Here is a 19,478-nt window from a genome sequence, read left to right as displayed (position 1 = left end):
CCTTTCAGGCTATGTTGATATAGGACTCGTTTTACTGTTTATATAGATACTTTTGTATCTGTTTCCTCCAGCATCTTCACAAGGTCCTTTGCAGTTGTTCTGGGATTGATTTGCACTTTTCGCACCAAAGTACGTTCATCTCTAGGAGATAGAACGCTTCTCCTTCCTGAGCGGTATGACGGCTGCATGGTCCCATGGTGTTTATACTTGCCTACTATTGTTTGTACAGATGATCGTGGTATCTTCAGGCGTTTGGAAATTGCTCCCAAGGATGAACCAGAGTTGTGGAGGTCTACAATCAGGTCTTGGCTGATTTCTTTTGATTTTCCCATGATGTCAAGCAAAGACACACTGAGTTTGAAGGTATGCTTTGAAATACATCCACTGGTACACCTCCAATTGACTCAAATGATGTCAATTAGCCTATCAGACGCTTCTAAAGCCATGATGGAATTTTTAAAGTTTTTTAAAGGCACAGTCAACTTTGTATGTAAACTTCTGACCCACTGGAATTGTGATACAGTGAATTATAAGTGAAATAATCTGTCTGTCAACAATCATTGGAAAAATTACTTGTGCCATGCGCACAGTAGATGACCTAACCTGTTACGACTTCCGCCGAAGTTGGTTCCTCTCCTTGTTCGGGCGGCATTCGGTGGTCGACATCACCAGTTTTCTAGCCACCAACGATCCACTTTTCATTTTCCATTTGTTTTGTCTTCATTGTACACACCTGGTTTCCATTCCCATAATTATATGTTCCTTATTTAACCCCCTGGTTCCCCCATGGTTTTGTGTGTGTTTGTTCATTGTAGGTTAGTTTGTATTTGTGAGCTTGATTACTTTCCTTTTTGGAATATTTGTTGTTTTGAGTAAAGTTACGTGAATTACTCATCTCTGTGTCCTGTGCCTGACTCCGCCTTACCTGCTGCACCTAGACGCCTTACATAACCGACTTGACAAAACTATAGTTTGTTAACAAGAAATTTGTGGAGTGGTTGAAAAACAAGTTTTTTTTACTCTAACCTAAGTGTATGTAAACTTCCGACTTCAACTATATAGTGGGGTCCGAAATTATTGACACCCTTGATAAAGATGAGCGATAATTGTATTATATTATTTTATACTAATACAATTACTCAGATAAATACATTTTGTTGAACAAGTAATTGTTTATTTTCTCAAAAGGTTAAGGGTCAAAATTATTGACACCCCTAAATATTCTTATAAATTAAGTAGTCAAAAAATGTGGTCCCATATTCCTAACAAACAATGAATAGATCAAGCTTGTGACTCTACAAACTTGGATGCATTTGCAGTTAGCTTTGGCTCTGTTTTACAATATTTTGTGCCCAATAGAAATGAATGGTAAATAATGTATTGTGTCATGTCGAAGTCACTTTTATTTTAAATTAGAATATGTTTCTAACACATCTACATTAATGTGGATGCTACCATGATTACGGATAATCCTGAATGAATTGTGACTAATGATGAGTGAGAAAGTTACCGAGTGTTAAATATCATACCCCCAAGAGACACACACACACACACACACTCTTATACATCATCTTCATGAACTTTTCCGATGGAGCCAGATAAAAGTTGCAGCAAATCAAGTACCCGACTTTTACTAGAATTGGTGGCAGAGAGCTAGATGTGGTAAGTTCACTGCTTCTGACGGCTCCCTGCTGAATGATTTCACTGGCTGGTGTTTGATCACCAAATCCGTTCCTGGTGGGTTGAAAGAGATCTAGAGAGATGGGGTGAGTGAGGATTGAGTGAGGAGCCTCACACAGCTGTTTTTTCTTTATGTGGGTTTCATTCCTGGAAGCGGCAAACCCAAAAATAGGTTGTCCAGTGAAGGAAGAAATCAACCCCCTGTTCTCTACCCCCATCACCCCTCCATCCCCCCACCAGCCAGTCATGACCTGCTCCCACTGCCACTCTTACATAAGCTAGGTGTCGTCGTTGGCCATCCCGCATCATCCTGGCTCTCTGTGAGCATAGTAAAATGGAGCTAGTGTGTGCTGTAAACAGGACAACCCTCATTCAGGTTGACTTTGGCACCCACTTTGCACTGTCACTGTGTTTTAGTGTCACGATGCCCGGGTGCCAAATTCTACCAATAGTGCTCCTTATTGTTGTGAGCTTGGCTCCTGGATCAGGACACTTGACTGAGAATGACAACTTGGCGTTTGTGGACAGAGCAGGCATGCAGTAGGACAGTTTGTGTTCTGAGTGGGACAGCAGAGGGCAGTGAGAACTACTGGCCTGATACTACTGGCCTTATTGTTGCGTAATCTTTAGAGTAAGTGTGGACAGTTGGTCTCCTACAGCACTTGTCTCCTGGGAGAGAGAGTGAGAGAGAGGCGTCTGTTGCTTTGTACTGAAAACCACCGGCTGGGCTGTGCTGTGCTGTGTGTAAAAACCCCATCCAGCATTTTGGAAACACAAACAAACACATGCTGCTAAACCTCTCTGAAACAATCACTTTCGTTTTCTCTATAATTGATGCATTGAATTCTGCTCTAACCCCCTCCAACGTCATTGAAGCTAAAAAAAAATTGATGCCATTAGAGAACTGTTACGCGTCAGTGTTTCCAAGCCCCTGGTAGAGTAATGCGTGCCCTATGAGATGGCTGGGGATGGCAAGTTTCTGGCTTGGCACAACTCTTCCTCTTGGTCTTTGGCACTGGTCTTTTACATCTCCTCCCACCACAGGCTGACAGAGTACTGGCTACTGTATCAATACCGCCATCTATTCATATCTAGATTTTTGTAGCTATATCTGTTAATCTGTGAATATTGTGCAGTGAACTCACATGATTGTGTAACCTTATGCAATGAAACCCAGACACCTATAATTACATTGAGGGGCCTAGATACATTTGCAGGTTGCATAATAAATTACTTAGCATTGGCCTGTACATTTGTGTATTATATACTGTATGTTTGTGTCTCGTCCATTTAAGCTCTAATCTCAATACTTCTGTATATAGCAATATATTCTCCTTTTCCCTCGTAATGCTAAACAGCAAAAAAAGAAACGTCCTCTCACTGTCAACTACGTTTATTTTCAGCAAACTTAACATGTGTAAATATTTGTATGAACATAACAAGATTCAACAACTGAGACATAAACTGAAGAAGTTCCACAGACATGTGGCTAACAGAAATTGAATAATGTGTCCCTAAACAAAGGGGGGGGGTCAAAATCAAAAGTAACAATCAGTGTCTGGTGTGGCCACCAGCTGCATTAAATACTGCAGTGCATCTCCTCCTCATGGACTGCACCAGATTTGCCAGGTCTTGCTATGAAATGTTACCATACTCTTCCACTAAGGCACCTGCAAGTACCCAGACATTTCTGGGGGGAATGGCCCTAGTCCTCACCCTCCGATCCAACAGGTCCCAGACGTGCTCAATGGGATTGAGATCCAGGCTCTTCACTGGCCATGGCAGAACACTGACATTCCTGTCTTGCAGGAAATCACTCACTGAGCAGTATGGCTGGTGGCATTGTCATGCTGGAGGGTTACGTCAGGATGAGCGTGCAGGAAGGGTACCACATAAGGGAGGAGGATGTCTTCCCTGTAACGCACAGCAATGACAACAAGCTCAGTCCGAAGATGCTGTGACACACCGCCCCAGACTATGACGGACCCTCCACCTCCAAATCGACCCCGCTCCAGAGTACAGGCTTCGGTGTAACGCTCATTCCTTCAACGATAAACGTGAATCCGACCATCACCCTTGGTCAGACAAAACCGCGACTCGTCAGTGTAGAGAACTTTTTGCCAGTCCTGTCTGGTCCAGCGAGGGTGGATTTGTGCCCATAGGGAACGTTGTTGCCGGGGATGTCTGGTGAGGACCTGCCTTACAACAGGCCTACAAGCCCTCAGTCCAGCCTCTCTCAGCCTATTGTGGACAACCTGAGCACTGATGGAGGGATTTGTGCGTTCCTGGTGTAACTCGGGCAGTTGTTGTTGCCATCCTGTACCTGTCCCGCAGGTGTGATGTTTGGACGTACCGATCCTGTGCAGGTGTTGTTACATGTGGTCTGCCACTGCGAGGACAATCAGCTGTTCGTCCTGTTTCCCTGTAGTGTTGTCTTAGGCGTCTCACAGTACGGACATTTCAATTTATTGCCCTGGCCACATCTGCAGCCCTCATGCCTCCTTGCAGCATGCCTAAGGCACTTTCATGCAGATGAGCAGGGACCCTGTGAATCTTTCTTTTGGTGTTTTTCAGAGTCAGTAGAAAGGCCTCTTTAGTGTCCTATGTTTTCATAACTGTGACCTTAATTCACTACCGTTTGTAAGCTGTTAGTGTCTTAACGGCCGTACCACAGGTGTATGTTCATTAATTGTTTATGGTTCATTGGACAAGCTTGGGAAACAGTGTTTAAACCCTTTACAATAACGATCTGTGAAGTTATTTGGATTTTTACGAATGATCTTTGAAAGACAGCGTCCTGAAAAAGGGACATTTATTTTTTTGCTGAGTTTATATTTGTGTCTACTCTATTGTACTGTCAGAGTCTAGGTGATGTGGTTAAGACGGAGTCAGGCGCAGGACACAGAGATGAGTAATAATAGTAACTTTACTCAAAAATAATCTTCCAACAAGGAGAACGAAAATCCAGAATCACATAAGCGAGACAACTGACAACAATAAACACGCACAAAACCATGATGGCTCCAGAGGGTTAAATAGGGAAATAATTCAAATCTAATGGGAACCAGGTGTGTACAATACAGACAAAACAAATGGAAAAAGAAATGTAGATCGGTGGAGGCTAGAATGCCGGCCACGTAAACCGCCAAATGCCGCCCGAACAAGGAGAGGCACCAACTTCGGCGGAAGTCGTAACATGTACTTCTATAACCTACTACGTGTATAGTCTCACCACTATAATAATGTATTCTCCTCTTCCCTCTCTCCAGACGCGGAGGCTGACGAAGGTGGAGCGCCAGCGTTTCAGTGAGGAGGTGGAGATGCTGAAGGGGCTGCAGCACCCCAATATTGTCCGCTTCTACGACTCCTGGAAGGACAACTGCAAGGGCCACAAGTGCATCCTTCTGGTCACCGAGCTCATGACATCAGGCACCCTCAAGACGTGAGTTAAAGGGATACAATTTGTATGTATCTGCATCCAGTATGAAGTTAGAGGTAGTTTCACAAGCCAATGCTAACTAGCTTAGCACAAAGACTGAAAGTATGCTAGCTGTACATAAAAATGGTTTCTATCAGTTCATCTGACTCTCGGAAAATAGATCAAGGTCTTCATTGCCAAAACCCTAAACTATCCCTTTAAGGCCATCCCCACTGCCTGAGTAATAAGCAGATGGGGAAAAGTATGTGCCATTTTCCTACGTCATCTCCTTGTAAAAGGTGCAAAAGACTTCAAGCAGATATGCTTTCCATCTGTGTTTTTCTGTTCATGTTAGTGAATCTACTGAATTCGTGCGTTAGCCATGTGGCTAACATCTGTCGAAATGGAGTGTCACTCTCAATTTGAGCATGACAGGAGAAAATTGGTTCCAGCGACAGATGGAATGGAAAATGCTACCTCATCCTCAGGCTCTCAGATTCAATGTGAGCACCCCTGGTCCATGGTGCTCTGTTAATTAGTAACACTTGTTGCTTACACTGTTGTACCCCATGGTTCCAATCGCTCAGTTGGTTGGACACCAGGGTTTTGGGTTTGAGTCCTGCTTAGGCCGCACGTACAGTACTCATATCAGCCTCACCCTGCAGGTACCTGAAGAGGTTCAAGGAGATGAAGCTGAAGCTGCTGCAGCGCTGGAGCCACCAGATCCTGAAGGGCCTCCACTTCCTCCACACCCGCACCCCGCCCATCATCCACAGGGACCTCAAGTGTGACAACATCTTCATCACTGGCCCCACAGGCTCCGTCAAGATCGGCGATTTGGGCCTGGCCACACTAAAGAGTGCCTCGTTCGCCAAGAGTGTCATTGGTGAGTCTCCCAACTACCCACAGCCACTTCAGTTGACACTGACACTCAGTATGATGAAGTGCATCAGGGCTCTATTCTAGACCCTGTGACTATTGAATATTTCTCAATGTAGGATTAAAGCGTTCTGTCCCCACTACTAAGGTTTTAAAGTGAGACGTACGTAATAGCTGAAACCTCATAGAGGATGTTAAAACATTTTGCCACCTACAACACTTACTCTTTGCTATTTGCTTTAATGTCTTTTAAAAATTGTATTACAGAGATACAGTATTGTGTGAAACGGTTATTCAATATTTCAATAAATAATTTCTTCCAGTGTAAAATGGAGTCCCACTCCCACTGCTACCTGTGTACTGCTGTCCCTTCAGTGTGGTGTGACCTTAAACTGGAGCAACTGTAAATAAAGCCTTCAATGCCCTGTTTTATGCTGGCCACTGTGTTTATTTATTTGGCTAGGTGTTTATATTTATACTGTCATGGTGCATGACGGCTAGTCTTTGCAGTGACGTCAGCACGGCTGTCCGACATGTTCTAATCTATCTCACTGCTATCACAGTGTTTGGTCTCAGTGACTTTTTAATAGTGTGGGTCATCTAAGTCCCATTTGGAAACCTTCAAATCTACAGACGTTTAACATTTGTTTTACATTATCACGCTCGTATAAGATCTGGTGTTGTATCAATAAATAACTTATCTTTTGATTACCTCCTCCTTCTGTACCGCCTTTGATACATTTTTTCCATTTGAATACACTTGTACTTGCCAATACACATTTTCCACACTGTATTACAAGGCACACAGTTGGCTACTTGTTCCAAAGTGGTCAGAGTGAGAATGAATACGGCCACTCTATTGTGAAGTGTAACTGCAGTTGTCAGTGAAGTAGGACCACATTTTGCGCCATTCTCATAACCACTATCATTACACCCCCTCCTCACTCTACCCCCCCCTCACTCTACCCCCCGTAGGGACTCCTGAGTTCATGGCTCCAGAGATGTACGAGGAGAAGTATGATGAGGCGGTGGACGTCTATGCCTTTGGGATGTGCATGCTTGAGATGACCACTTCTGAGTACCCCTACTCCGAGTGCCAGAACGCTGCCCAGATCTACCGTAAAGTCACCAGCGTGAGTGGATTTCTCTGTCTCTAGTGGATTCTGTGTGTCCAGTCCATGTTGTTCAGTTTGTCTGTTGTTTCGCTAGATGTTGGTCAGATCTGAAGAGAAATTTGGCCATCTTTCTGGTTGCAGTTTGCAGTTTGACAGCACCACTTGTTCAGTGTAGTGCTGCTTGCCTCTGGGAAGAGGTAAGCAGGAAAGAGGCATTCAAACGGCGTGCAACATGTGCAAGGATCATCATCTCTTGTTCCTTTCAACTAACTGCTGTTCTCTCTTTCTCTATCCACCCCCTCTCAGTCTTTCTTTTGAAGTTGCTTGCTATGCATCACTAATGTGACACAAATAGATACAAATAGATACACAAAAACACTCAATTACATACTCTCTCTCCGTTGTGAATGCTACCAACATTCTCACTTCCATCCCATCCGGTCTCCAAAAATAGAAACCCTCCCCTTGTACCCAACCCTGTTATCTCTGTTACTGAGTGTTTATCAGACCACTAATGGTAATCTACCATTTCTCATCTCTATGCAATGTTGCTGTGACATTTCTCATCAGCAGAGGCAATTACAGGGTCTCTGTGGAGCTATAATGAATGGTATTTACCAAATGGACATCTCTCTTTCACTGCTATAATCAGCTGTTGCACCGTAACGACCAGATTTGGAAGAGCTGAAGGGCTCGGGCTTGATTGCTAATTACTGGAATCGGAATGATGCTTTAAGTCTTTTACTTGTCGGAGAACGAGGTCCACATGCAGGAATGGGAACATCTCCACAATGCTGGATTTTCTCCACTCCACAATTCTGGATTTCTTTGCGGTCATTTGGCAAAATAAACTGAAATCCCCAAGGACCATAATGCACGTTGTGGATTAATTTACATGCAGCTCTTCCAACGTGATTGACACAGTAAGAACCCACGTGCTAGCTGTGTGTGTGTGTGTGTCTGAGCTCGCTATAGCCCTGGAACAACATGAGCAGTATTTAGTGCTAGAGTCCAAAGGAGTGTTACAGCTTTGAGGAAGCAAGGCTCTCACTCCGTTATGGGTTTTCTGCCAGAACCACAAAAGCAGTTCGCCAGACTCTGTATTCAGACGTTCTCCAGCCAGCCTCTCCATTCAGACGTTCTCCAGCCAGCCTCTTCATTCAGACATTCTCCAGCCAGCCTCTGTATTCAGACGTTATCCCCAGCCAGCCTCTGTATTCAGACGTTCTCCAGCCAGCCTCTGTATTCAGACGTTCTCCAGCCAGCCTCTGTATTCAGACGTTCTCCAGCCAGACTCTGTATTCAGACGTTCTCCAGCCAGACTCTGTATTCAGACGTTCTCCAGCCAGCCTCTGCATTCAGACGTTCTCCAACCAGCCTCTGTATTCAGACGTTCTCCCCAGCCAGCCTCTGTATTCAGACGTTCTCCAGCCAGCCTCTGCATTCAGACGTTCTCCAGCCAGCCTCTTCATTCAGATGTTCTCCAGCCAGCCTCTGCATTCAGACGTTCTCCAGCCAGCCTCTGTATTCAGATGTTATCCCCAGCCAGCCTCTGTATTCAGACGTTCTCCAGCCAGACTCTGTATTCAGACATTCTCCAGCCAGCCTCTGCATTCAGACGTTCTCCAACCAGCCTCTGTATTCAGACGTTCTCCCCAGCCAGCCTCTGTATTCAGACGTTCTCCAGCCAGCCTCTGTATTCAGACGTTCTCCAGCCAGCCTCTGTATTCAGACGCTCTCCAGCCATGCTCTGTATTCAGACTTACATACTTACTTGCACTGTTGTTTCTTATTTGTGTTGACCTCAGCAGATAAGGATCTCCATGCTTAATTCATACCACAGTTCTAATTTAGCCATGGGGCTTAACCTATAGAGGAAATGAATAGCAGATTATTACTGAGACTACAGCAAATGGCCACCATTCTCCTCCTACACTTTAGTAGTGGTCTATTGGTGGAATGATATCACTGTCATGTTTAGTAGCCTTCACAAACAGGATAAACAGTGGATATTATATTTGGCTGTGTGACGTGTGAGATGATATATTATACGGTGTCTGCACAGAAATACCTATTTGTTTTTCCTTCAGGTGTGATACATTGCCTTTTCAAGTAGGTGTAAAAGCTTTGTCCTCCCTCATTCCTGTGTGTGTGTGTTTTGCATGTGTGCGAGTGTGTATTGTGTGTGTGTGTGCATTCTCAGACACAATTGTTGAAATGTGTCTGTGTGTGTGTGTACTTGTGTCTGTGTGTGAAAGTGTATTAATATGAGCATGTGTGTGTGGGCGCACAAAAGCCAAGACAATGCCCCCAAGTAACTTTCAAAAACAACAGAGTAAGTCCTTTAGCCAATACACCTACAGCAAGTTAACTTGGAGAGTAACACTGTCTTCTTTGGAAGTTTACTGGGTTGAAGTGAGTTCTTACAGAAGCAGAACATTACCCAGTGCGTCAGCTGAAGAGGGGTTGCCGCCGCTGACAAAGGACATTGATATGGTGAGCAGAACTGGCCCAGCATCACTCCTCCAACTCTTCAAAGCCGTCTCTGTGCTGTGGTCTGACTGAGTGTGTGAGGAGACAGACATAGCCTTGTGACCAAGGCGTTAGCAGACGCCTGCTGCGCCTCTTAAAAAGTATGTACTACCGGTTTACTGCTGTGTATCTATGGAGGTTACTGGCCTGTTAAATGTTGTCATAAAATCTATGATTGTAAGGTGGTCCTCATAAGAATGTACTCTAATTGGCTAAGGACTTGTACCTGTAAAGCCACCTAGGGACTTCCTAGGATAGGATAGCTGGTGCCAGCTATATACAGTATAGTACCAATTGGATACACTGGTCCTTCCCTAGGACAACAGTACTAAGGGAGGGGTTTAAAGAGGTATACTCAAGGAGTGGCATACAGGTTACAGTTGTCCTTTCTGGAGGGAATCACAATTTTAAAGGTTAATGTACACAAACGTAAGTCACTCACTGAAGTTTTATTTCCAGATTTTCCCCTTTGTTATCTTGAAAAAGAGGCATGTATTGACTGTGTACTATCTACTCAATAATAGATACACTACATGACTAAAAGTATGTGGACACCTGCTCGTCAAACATCTCATTCCAAAATCATGGGCATTAATATGAATTGGTCCCCCTTTTGCTCCTATAACAGCCTCCACTCTTCTGGGAACGTTTTCCACTAGATGTTGAAACATTGAAGTGGGGGGGGGCTTGCTTCCATTCAGCCACAGTAGCATTAGTAAGGTCGGGCACTGATGTTGGGCGATTAGGCCTGGCTTGCTGTTGGCGTTCCAATTCATTCCAAAGGTGTTTGATGGGGTTGAGGTCAGGGCTCTCTGCAGGCCAGTCAAGTTTTTCCACACCGATCTTGACAAACCATTTCTGTATGGATCTCGCTTTGAGCACAAGGGCATTGTCCAAACTGTTGCCACAAAGTTGGAAGTACAGAATCGTCTAGAATGTCATTATGCTTTAGCGTTAAGATATCCCTTCACTGGAACTAAGGGGCCTAGCCCGAACCATGAAAAACAACCCCAGACCATTATTCTTCCTCCAACAAACATTACAGTTGGCACTATGCATTTGGGCGTTCTCCTGGCATCAGCCAAACCAGGAATCGTCCACAGGACTGCCAGATGGTGAAGCATTTCATCACAGAGAACGTGTTTCCACTGCTCCAGAGTCCAGTGATGACAAGTTTTACACCACTCCAGCTGACGCTTGGTATTGCACATGGTGATCTTGTGCTCGTGTGCGGCTGCTTGTCCATGGAAACCCTTTTCATGAAGCTCCCGAACTAACAGTTATTGTACTGACGTTGCTTCCAGGGGCAGTTTGGAACTCAGTAGTGAGTGTTGAAACTGAGGACAGACGATTTTTACCCGCTTCAGCACTCGGCGGTCCCGTTCTGTGAGCTTGTGAGGCCTACCACTTCGCAGCTGAGCCGGTGTTGCTCCTAGATGTTTCCACTTCACAATAACAACAGTTACAGTTGACCAGGGCAGCTCTAGCATGGTAGAAATTTGACAAACTGACTTGTTGGAAAGGTGGCATCCTATGACGGTGCCACGTTGAAAGTCACTGAGCTCTTCAGGAAGGCCATTCAACTGCCAATGTTTGTCTATGTGCTCGATTTATATACATATCAGCAAAGGGTGTGTCTGAAATAGCCGAATTCATTCATTTGTAGGGGTGTGTCCACATACTTTTGTAAATATAGTGTATGTTCATTCAATGTGCAGTATACAGAATATTATACATTTCCATTGATCCTACCAACAACCTCAACACATTTGTGATTTCACATGGTAAGGAGAAAATTGCATTCTAGGAATTCCAGGAACCTTTTTTTATTTATTTAACTAGGCAAGTCAGTTAAGAACAAATTCTTATTTTCAATGACAGCCTAGGAACAGTGGGTTAACTGCCTTGTTCAGGGGCAGTTCAGGGGCATTAAACAAGAAGTCACCAGGGTTTAATGAAGGCTTCAAAGAACAGGAGTTCCTGGCAGCTTACCAGAGTGTGTAGTTAACATGGCTACCAGCCCTCTAACCCTCCCTCCTCTATCAATTGTCCAATGAGTAACAAATGACTGAATGGCGAGAGTCACCTCTGGGATGAATCTTGTTGAATCAAATGAGTAGATCTCAAGCACCATTGAGCCATTCATACACCTTTCTGGAACAATTGCTAAGAGGATAAAGCTAAGAGGCTTGTGTGATTTCAGTAGTTCTGTGTGGTATGGTGATGTTTACGTCACAGTATTGGGAGGTGTGATTGAAAGTCATTGCCTGAAGCCACATACCTAAGCTCACAATCTTCACTGAGTGGCAGTCATATTGTTTTCAACATGGGGTCCAACTATGGGGTGAACAAGGTCTTACAATGCCTTGATTCAGACAGGTTGGTTTAAATGCCGAAGACACATTTCAGTTGAATGCATTCAGTTGTACAACTGACTAGGTATTTCCCTTTCCCCTTATTGAACATGATCTGACTCCATACAATGACATCTTGAGGGCCAATTAAAGGCAATAGGAGAGTCAGACTAATCAGTACATTGCCAATTCTCTACGTACTGCCCACACAACCAAAACCCTCCTGTGCTGAAACAGGGGTACATTGCCTGTTTCCCTTTTTAGTGAGAGAGTGTGGGCATGAGGGAACAGACACCCCTGGGCTGGCCCTCTCTCCACCACCCCTGGGCTTGCCCTCTCTCCAACACCCCTGGGCTGGCCCTCTCTCCAACACCCCTGGGCTGGCCCTCTCTCCAACACCCCTGGGCTGGCCCTCTCTCCAACACCCCTGGGCTGGCCCTCTCTCCAACACCCCTGGGCTGGCCCTCTCTCCAACACCCCTGGGCTGGCCGTCTCTAGTCTCTACTATTTTCTGCCTCCCAACCAGCCAGTGTTGTGTAGATGTTGTAACTCCACAGCCCCTCCTCTACCTCTCTACTCCACTGCTGGGTTATAATTAGCTAGCAGAGCCATGGACGCCACCACACCACAACTATCCCTCCTCCTCCACATGTTTCTGCCCACACACACCGAACACACACCAGGCAATAAGGAGCTCTGACGCACTTCCTTTCTGTGTGTGTTTGTGGTGGTGGTGGGGGGGGTTTGTTAAAGGATCTGCCGCTGTTCCAGAAATGTTCTGTTCTTCCTGATTTGTGTTTCAAATCGAATACAAATGTTATTTGTCAAATGCGCCGAATACAACAGTGAAATGTTTACTTACAAGCCCTTAACCAACAATGCAGTTTTAAGAAAATAATAAGTGTAAAGTAAAAAATAGACAAATAAAAAATAAAAATAGAAAATAATTAAAGAGCAGCAGTAAAATAACAATAGCGAGGCTATATACAGGGGGTACTGGTACAGAGTCAATGTGCAGGGCACCGGTTAGTCATTTATTATGTTTCAGCGCTTGTTTCCAGTGACAAAGAGAGGGAGAAGGGAGATTGGTGAAATGAAGAGAGACATAAAGAATAGAGAACTTAATTAGGGTGTTATAATTGACATAGATATCCCTGTTTTAGTGGTCATCTCCCGAGGCAGACCATACTAACACACGTACTCTACACATACTTACATTGTAATATTGTATGGTGGTATTTTACATTTTGTATTGTAGATATGTAGTGGGGTAAAAATGTTGTACCGTTTTATCTTTTGTTTTATATGTAATGTAAGTGCCTTACTGTGTTTGGACCCAGGAAGAGTAGCTGCTGCCTTGGCAACAGCTAATGGGGATCCCTAATAAATACAAATACAAAGACCCCTCTCAAAGAGAAAAAGAATAAGAGTGTGAGAAAAGCATAGAAGGAGCTCTCTCTGTCAGACTCTCTGTCTCTGTCAGTCTCTCTGTCTCTGTCAGTGTCTCTGTCTCTCTGTCTCGCTGTCTCTCTGTCTGTTTCGCTGTCTCTCTGTCTGTCTCCCTGTCTGTCTCCCTGTCTGCCTCCCTGTCTGTCTCTCTGTCTGTCCCTGTCTGTCTCTCTGTCTGTCTGTCTGTCTGTCTGTCTGTCTGTCTGTCTCGCTGTCTCTCTGTCTTGCTGTTACCCTCTCTGGCTCACTGTCTCTCTCTCTGTTTCGCTGTCTCTCTGTCTCGCTGTCTCTCTTTCTGTCTCGCTGTCTCTCTTTCTGTCTCGCTGTTTCTCACTCTGTCTCGCTGTCTCTCTCTGTCTCGCTGTCTCTCTCTTTCAATTTAGCTGTCTATCACTCTCTCTCGCTTTCTCTCTCTGTCTCTCTCTGTCGCTCTGTCTCTCTCTGTCTCTGTCTCACTGTCTCTCTCAGTTTAGCTGTCTCTCACTCTCTCGCTTTCTCTCTCTCTCTGTCTCTCTTCGTCTCTCTCTCTCAAATTCAGATTGCTTTAATTGGCATGAAATACAATTGGTAGGTATTGCCAAAGCAGTATAGTGGTACAGCATTTCAGTAAATACAGTGCAATGCAATGACGACAATAAAATACAGTTCATTTCAGTAGTAGTAATAATAGTACATATAATCATGTATACAAGTACAACACTTCTGCTGTTGTATTGTGTAATCTTCGGTCAGTACATTTAATTAAATACAAATAAGATCATAAAAGAAAAAAGAAAGAATGGCTAATAAATAAACAACAGAATGTACATGATGATTGTTACACTATGTATTACCAGTAAGTTATATACAATGTAAATACTACAGGGAATTAATGGTCATGGGATGTCCCTCAGACTATGGCAGTCATATACATATCTGGCAGTAATATTTGCGGTTTCTCCCTCAACCAGAATAATTCCCAGCTTTATGTTATTAGTAAATGCACAGAGGTTGGGAATTGATTGAGTTTTTTTTTAAGATAATCTTATTTGGGAGTATTTCTCACAGTAGAGGAAAAAGTGGATCTCTGTCTCTACCTCCCCTGTCTTGCAGTGACCACATAGACACTCCTCTTTGGGTAGCCATGTCTTTTTATGTCTCCCTTTTTCTATAGCCAATTGGTGTTCGCCGAGCCTGTATTTGGTCAGGATCTGTCTCTGTTTTGTATCTCTGACAGAGTAGAGATATTCTGCCAATTTGTATTCTCATTTGAGGGCCAAATAGCAATTTAGTTTATTCTGTGTTTTTGTTTCATTTTCCCAATTTGTCAAGTTAGAGGTTTTCATTTCTGTAACAGTGTGATTGTTTCCCTGTGTGATTGGATAATAGGGTTGTGTAGTGTATTAACAACTACACCGGGGACTCTTTTCAGGGTTCAGGTCTTGGTTTTCCAGTGCTTTGAATTGTAAGGATGTTTTGGGGGTTAATTTCAAATGGTGTCAACATTTTAGTGTCCTTTTCTTTATATTTACAGTTAAAGGGAATCGTCCGAGTTCCACCCTGCATGCATTATTTGGTACATTCTTTTGGATATTTAGGATAATTCTAGATTTACTATTGGGTTTTTCTCCCAGTGCTTATAATTGTTAATTGGTGGACCCCAAACCTTGTTTCCATATAGTGCAGTTGGTAACATTACACTATTGAATATCGTGCCCCAGATTTGGATAGGAATATAACATTTTTTGAACTCTGTCATGTGTGCATAATTAGAGTATCCGTGTAATTGACATAATTAATGCTATCCGTCTCAGGAAAACTGGCTGTTTTAGTGGTCATCTCCCTAGACAGACCAAACAAAGCCTCCCTCAAAGAGAAAAAGACTATGAGGGTGAGAAACAACCATAGAAGGACCTCTCTCTGTCTCTTTCTGTCTCTCTCTCTCTCTCGGTCCGTCTCTCTTTCGATGTCTCTCTTTCTCTGTCTCTCAATTCAATTCAATTTAACAGGAAACATATGTTTGTGTTGCCAAAGTAAGTGAAATGGATAATAAACAAAAGAGAAATAAACAATAAAAAATGAACAGTAAACATTACACAAGTTCCAAATAAATAGAAAGATTTCAAATGTAATATATGTCTATAATCAGTGTTGTAACGATGTGCAAATAGTTAAAGTACAAAAGGGAAAATAAATAAACATATAGGGGTTTTATTTACAATGGTGTTTGTTCATTACTGGTTGCATTTTTCTTGTGGCAACAGGTCACAAATGTTGCCACTGTGGTATTTAACCGAATAGATATGGGAGTTTATCAAAATTATATTTGTTTTCAAATTCTTTGTTCGTCTGTGTAATCCGAGGGAAATATGTGTCTCTAATATGGTCATACATTTGGCAGGGCCCAGGTCTGGACCTTTTTGGAAACACCTTTATTTTTGTCTTACTGAGATTTACTGTCAGGGCCCAGGTCTGAAAGAATCTGTGCAGCAGATCTAGGTGCTGCTGTAGTCTCTCCTTGGTTGGGGACAGAAGCACCAGATCATCAGCAAACAGTAGACATTTGACTTCAGATTCTAGTAGGGTAAGGCCGGGTGCTGCAGACTGTTCTAGTGCCCTCGCCAATTATTGATATATATGTTGAAGAGGGTGGGACTCAAGCTGTCTCACTCCACGGCCCTGTGGAAAGAAATGTGTGTGTTTTTTCCCAATGTTAACCACACACTTGTTATTTGTGTACATGGATTGTATAATGTTGTATGTTTTACCCCAACACCTCTTTCCATCAATTTGTATAGCAGACCCTGATGCCAAATTGAGTAAAAAGCTTTTTTGAAATCAACGAATCATGAAAAGACTTTGCCTTTGTTTTTGGTTTGTTTGTTTGTTTGTCAATTAGGATGTGCAGGGAGAATACGAGGTCTGTCGTATGGTAATTTGGTAAAAAGCCAATTTTACATTTTTTCAGTACATCGTTTTCATTGAAGAAATGTACGAGTCTGCTGTTAATGATAAAGCAGTGGATTTTCCCACGGTTGCTGTTGACACATATCCCACGGTAGTTATTGGGGTCAAATTTGTCTCCACTTTTGTGGACTGGGGTGATCAGTCCTTGGTTCCAAATATTGGGGAAGATGCCAGGGCTGTGGATGATGTTAAAAAGTTTAACTATGCCTCCCGGGTGGCGCAGTGGTCTAAGGCTGTGCCACTAGAGACACTGGGTTCGAGCCCAGGCTCTGCCACAGCCAGCCGCAACCGGGAGGCTCATGGGGCGACGCACAATTGTCCCAGCATCGTCCGGGGTTAGGGAGGGTTTTGGCCTGCAGGGATATATATCCTTGTCTCATCATGCACTGGCGACTCCTGTGGCGGGCCAGGTGCAGTGCACGCTGACCAGGTCGTTAGGTGTATGGTGTTTCCTCCGACACATTGGTGCGGCTGGCTTCCGGGTTGGATGTGCGTTGTGTCAAGGAAGCAGTGCGGCTTGGTTGGGTTGTGTTTCGGAGGACGCATGGCTATCGACCTTCGCCTCTCCTGAGTCCGTACGGGAGTTGCAGCGATGAGACAAGACAGTAACTACTACTAATTGGATGCCACGAAATTGGGGAGAAAAAAGGGGTCAAATATATATTTATATTTATATTTCCAAGTAGACTTGGAATTTGTTGTCTGTATATTTTAGAATTTAATTTAGAATTTCTGATTTCTGACGTGCTGTTTCTTCTTTTTCCATAGTGTATTTAATGTATTGTTTTAGTGTTTCTGTCAGAATCTCCCTAGGAGAGGTGGGTGTGGAGTCAGACGCAGGAGAGCAAGAATTCCAAGAAGGGCGTTTTATTACTGGTCCACCAACACAACAGGTACAGGACCACAAAAGCAGCCACTAGAAAACAGGAACGCAGTCTAGTAGAAAACGGAGGAAAAACACTCCTCTACTAAACTAACGTGCGGGAAAAACAGTCCTAAAAATAAACCTGCTTAACTGTAAAAATAACGCAACCCAAACCAACGACAGTAACACAAACAATCCCGCACAAAACCTAGCGGGTAGGGCGAGATTAAATACCCCACTGATTAGCTAAACTAGACACAGGTGAACACAAGACAGACAAAACCAAACAAAAAAGAAAAGGGATCAGTGGCAGCTAGTAGGCCGGCGACGACGACCGCCGAGCGCCGCCCGAACAGGGAGAGCAGCCACCTTCGGTAGAAGTCGTGACAGTTTCACCGTAGTGAAGGCGTAGGCTCAGGTTTTCTAGGTCTCCATGTTTTTGGTTGGATATGTTTCTCAATTTCTTTTTTATGTATTTGCATTCCACATCACAACATTTGTCATAGTTATTCATTTTCTTAGGTTGTCTGCTTGAACTTTTTAGATTTAATATGGAAGCTGAGAAGTCAAATGTACTGTTTAGGTTTTGTACTGCCAAGTTTACACCTTCACTATTATAGTGAAACATTTTGTCCAGGAAGTTGTCTAAAAGGGGTTGAATTTGTTGTAGCCTAATTGTTTTTGGTAGGTTTCTACACTACTTTCCTTCCATCTATAGAATGTCTTAATATTATTCAGTTCCTTTGGCTTTAATGCCTCGTGATTCAGTATTGCTCTATTCAAGTGGACTGTGATTTTGCTGTTATCTGATAGGGGTGTCAGTGGGCTGACTGTGAATGCTCTGAGAGACTCTGGGTTGAGGTCAGTGATAAAGTAATCTCAGTGATAAAGTCTCTCTCTCTCTATCTCTGTCTCTCTCTCTGCCTCTATCTATCTGTCTCTCTCTTTGTCTTTCAGTCTCTGTCTCTCTTTCTGTCTCTGTGTGTGCACATTTATGCATGTGAGCATTATTAGAGTAGCCGTATAATTTACATAATTAATGCTATCCGTCTCAGGCAAGCTCGGTGTTGTAGTGGTCTCTCTGTCTGTCTCTCTCTCTTGCTATCCCTGTCTCTCTCTCTTTGTCTCTCTCTCTGTCTCTGTCTCTCTCTCTCTCTCTCTCTCTCTCTCTCTCTCTCTCTTTTTGTCTCTCTCTCCGTCTCAGGCAAACTAGAGTCTGTGTGATTGAATCATGTTATAAAGAACACACGTGTAGACAGACCTGTGGCCCATATCGTCCCACACACGTGTAGACAGACCTGTGGCCCATATCGTCCCACACACGTGTAGACAGACCTGTGGCCCATATTGTCCCACACACGTGTAGACAGACCTGTGGCCCATATCGTCCCACACACGTGTAGACAGACCTGTGGCCCATATCGTCCCACACACGTGTAGACAGACCTGTGGCCCATATCGTCCCACACACGTGTAGACAGACCTGTGGCCCATATCGTCCCACACACGTGTAGACAGACCTGTGGCCCATATCGTCCCACACACGTTTCATACATGTACATACGTTTCCCTGACTGAGTTAGATTATGGTTCTACTCTAGTTTTGATCTCAGAACCACTAGCATTATAACCTTGTTTTAGCAGCAGGGAGCCAGCCTGTAAGCTTTGTATTAAAAAGGCCAGTAGTGCAATAACTTTTGCAGTGGTCTGCTTATAAAACCTTAGTCATCAAGTCATAGTATTTCCATGGGAAACATTTTCAATTTGATCGTTATTTATTTATTTTATGTGAGGAGATTAAAGCATCCACATCAAGCCATTTTTCAAAGGGCTTTCTGAGTGCTAGAAGTCAAGAAGCTACAGCACAATGGAAAGTGGAGCCTTTTCATTGCATTACACAAGGTGCTCTCACTGTTTTTCTGTGTTAGAGGCAGTGTTTCTGTGTGTTGAATTTGAGTTTGTGTGTGTTAACTCCAAATTGTAGAGCTAATTAAGTCAGTACTCTTCAAAGTACGTCTAGCTGGACGGGAACGACATGCTTATGTTCTGTATACACCCATCAGTGCTTCTGTGTTTTCTCCACCTAAAACATTGGTGTTCTTGGAAAGCTCATTTGTGTGATTAGGATGATTTGCTTGCTGTCAGTGGGGATTATGGAGAATATTTGTCATTAGGAGAAAGAGAGAAGGGGAGGGAGAGACAGAGATAAAGCGAGAGAGTTCTCAAAAATAAATATTCCT

The 19,478-nt window shown here is 43.6% G+C and overlaps 1 protein-coding gene across 3 annotated transcripts in view; it reads left to right on the top strand.

Moving 5' to 3' along the window:
* wnk4b (WNK lysine deficient protein kinase 4b) overlaps positions 1–19,478 on the top strand; it is a 70,115-nt gene that overhangs the window by 23,433 nt on the left and 27,204 nt on the right. For all 3 annotated transcript variants that reach the window (XM_042307043.1, XM_042307042.1, XM_042307041.1), the window contains 3 exons: positions 4,950–5,122; positions 5,764–5,984; positions 6,953–7,110. In XM_042307043.1, the coding sequence (XP_042162977.1) occupies positions 4,950–5,122; positions 5,764–5,984; positions 6,953–7,110 (552 nt within the window). The remainder of the gene's footprint in view (positions 1–4,949; positions 5,123–5,763; positions 5,985–6,952; positions 7,111–19,478) is intronic.

This window comes from Oncorhynchus tshawytscha, linkage group LG27 (assembly GCF_018296145.1).
Source record: "Oncorhynchus tshawytscha isolate Ot180627B linkage group LG27, Otsh_v2.0, whole genome shotgun sequence".
Taxonomy (NCBI): Eukaryota; Metazoa; Chordata; class Actinopteri; order Salmoniformes; family Salmonidae; genus Oncorhynchus; species Oncorhynchus tshawytscha.
The sequence above is the reverse complement of the archived record's forward strand: the minus strand, read 5'-3'. Positions and strand labels throughout refer to the sequence as shown.